A 2,500-nucleotide genomic window follows, 5' to 3' on the forward strand; every position below is an offset into this window, starting at 1 on the left:
TAAATAATCAAAGTGCCCATTGACCATTCGCTTAAAAATCGTACACACACCAGCCATATTTTCAAGCACTGTAAGTACTCGCAAAAACACCAGAGTATAATACATACATACATACATACACACACACACACACACACATATATGTATATGTATATATATATATATATATATATATATATATATATATATATATACATATATGTGTGTGCGTGTGTGTGTGTCTGTGTGTGTGTATGTATGTGTGTAACACACACATATATAAATATATATATATATATATATATATATATATATAATATATATATATATATATATATATATATATATATATATATATATCTCCGTTGGCTCACATTTTTGCATGATAGAGGCCGATGACAGAATCGTGCAATCCTTCGTTATTCAAAAGGAACTCATGCCACTTTTCGTGCATGATAGAAAGACGAGCCTATGGCGATGGATCATCTTCTTGGCGCAAACCCCTGAGTCATCCACTCCTAAAAGCGAAAATCCCTCAGATAACCTGCTGTTTATCGACCTTACTGGGAGACGTCACCGAAGATCACTCCCCCGCGTGGAAACCCTCCCCTCACATAACCTGTCTGTTAATTTGCTCCGAGCGAGGTCAGGTCTGTAGGATCTATATATAGAGAGCCCCTTAGGATCGTGCATCACAGTTCCTTCCTGCGCTTCCTTCAGTCATGGTATGTAGACATAGGTCTCTTACAGTTTTGACCTGAACTTGAGGTTGAATGTTCATAGGAATTTCGTAGGTTATTTGGGGTTTTGAGCCGAGTTTTTTTTTTTTTTTTTTTTTTTAATTCTAATGATATGGGTCCTATGCTTTCGAGAACTGCATTATTGAACAATGTTTATAAGTATTCAAAAAATCGTTCAAAAGTTGTGCCATTTTTCATAGTTTTTGTATTTCAAATGACTTATTAGTAAGTGTTAAACGTATTTTTTTTACGAATAACTGAATACTGAAATTTAAACTTGATTCGTTATTTGGAAGCAATTGTTTTTCAATACCATTTGTATGACAACCCGTAAAGTGATACTGATGTTTAAAGCCAATTTTCTAATAGAATTTTTTTTTAATTGGGAGTAAGACGATTTTGAGCCTCAGAATTGATCAATTTACTGAGAAATGAGAGTAAATGCAGTGCCTAAAAGCGCTGTGATATAGAGCCTTGGTACCTACTAGAGTTAAAAACAATTGCTTTCGGATCTGTTACTTTTTTCTAAGCGCCTGGGGCGATATTCAGAATTGACTTGTTATCAGTTGTTCTCGTGTCCCATAAGTCAAAGGTAAAATGGTATATTTGTGACTGATTTATAATCCATTTTTATACGGACACAATCTGATTTATGGAATTTTTGATACATGAAACTGGCTTGATAAGCATTTTACTTCTTTGTTTGGTTTATGTACAGCCCTCCACAGAGATGATTCCCTTCTGTGCGTTTTGAAAATAAGGAGCTTCTTATATTTTATAATGTTCCCTTTGTGTTTTCTCGTCAATATCATAGCCCTGCAGAATAGGAGAATCTAGACCTTTTTTAAAATTTTCTTTCCTCTTGGATGATCTTCATTTCGGGTGGTGTTTTGTTGTGTAGTCTTGATACAGGAAATAATGAGATCTTTCACTTTGAATTATGAGCAATTTAGTCAGCCTTCGACTTGAGAACATTTTGTTCAAGTCTGCAATTGCCACTCGCAAAATTGTCGAAGGATGGTACAGATTAATATGATTTTGATAATACATATCCCTTCAATCAAGTTCCTTTTACTTTTAGGAATTCGGAGCTAAGATATATTTACATTGATTTGTACGATCAGGAATACATTCAATCTCCTTAGTGTAATGACTGTCACATATTTTTTTTTACTTTTTATGTTATTGTGAATCCTTTTCATCATTTTCAAAGATCATTTATGAATGAAAAAATATTTTTTCCTTCCTTACTTAAAATAGCCATTTTGAAAATTAGAACGCAAAGTAATGTACATTGCACCTTACATCATAATTAACTCAGTATCATTCTTTTATTTATCATATTCAATCTAATTTTATAAGATTTTATAATAGAAATACGGATACACGTTTTAATTAATAAGAAAATTAAAAAATTCAAAAAAAATCTTTTACATAAAATCTTTTTTCTCACTTCACCAGTTCACCGATCGCTGAACACTTAAACGAGCACGTTGTCTTTTATGTTGAAATGAGTTATTACCTACAGATTACCTAATCACTCAGTCCGGAGAAAGATACGCAATTTGCTATAAAACTGGACAGATATGCGCGCTGCTAGACACACACACACCTACACACACACACACACACATACATACATACATATATATATATATATATATATATATATATATATATATATATATATATGTATATATATATATATATATATATATATATATATATATATATATATATATAAATGAGCAAAGAATTTGAGAAGTTTAGAGGGCACTGTG

At 31.9% G+C, this 2,500-nt stretch overlaps 1 protein-coding gene across 1 annotated transcript in view; it reads left to right on the forward strand.

Moving 5' to 3' along the window:
• Positions 1-599: 599 nt before the first annotated feature.
• The window catches only part of LOC135209307 (loricrin-like), a gene marked incomplete at its 3' end in the record, with an annotated part of 4,602 nt that continues 2,701 nt past the window's right edge, over positions 600-2,500 (forward strand). The window contains exon 1 of the mRNA XM_064242012.1: positions 600-704. Coding sequence (XP_064098082.1) covers positions 702-704 — 3 coding nt within the window. The remainder of the gene's footprint in view (positions 705-2,500) is intronic.

The sequence above is a fragment of the Macrobrachium nipponense genome, chromosome 37 (genome assembly GCF_015104395.2).
Source record: "Macrobrachium nipponense isolate FS-2020 chromosome 37, ASM1510439v2, whole genome shotgun sequence".
Lineage (NCBI taxonomy): Eukaryota > Metazoa > Arthropoda > Malacostraca > Decapoda > Palaemonidae > Macrobrachium > Macrobrachium nipponense.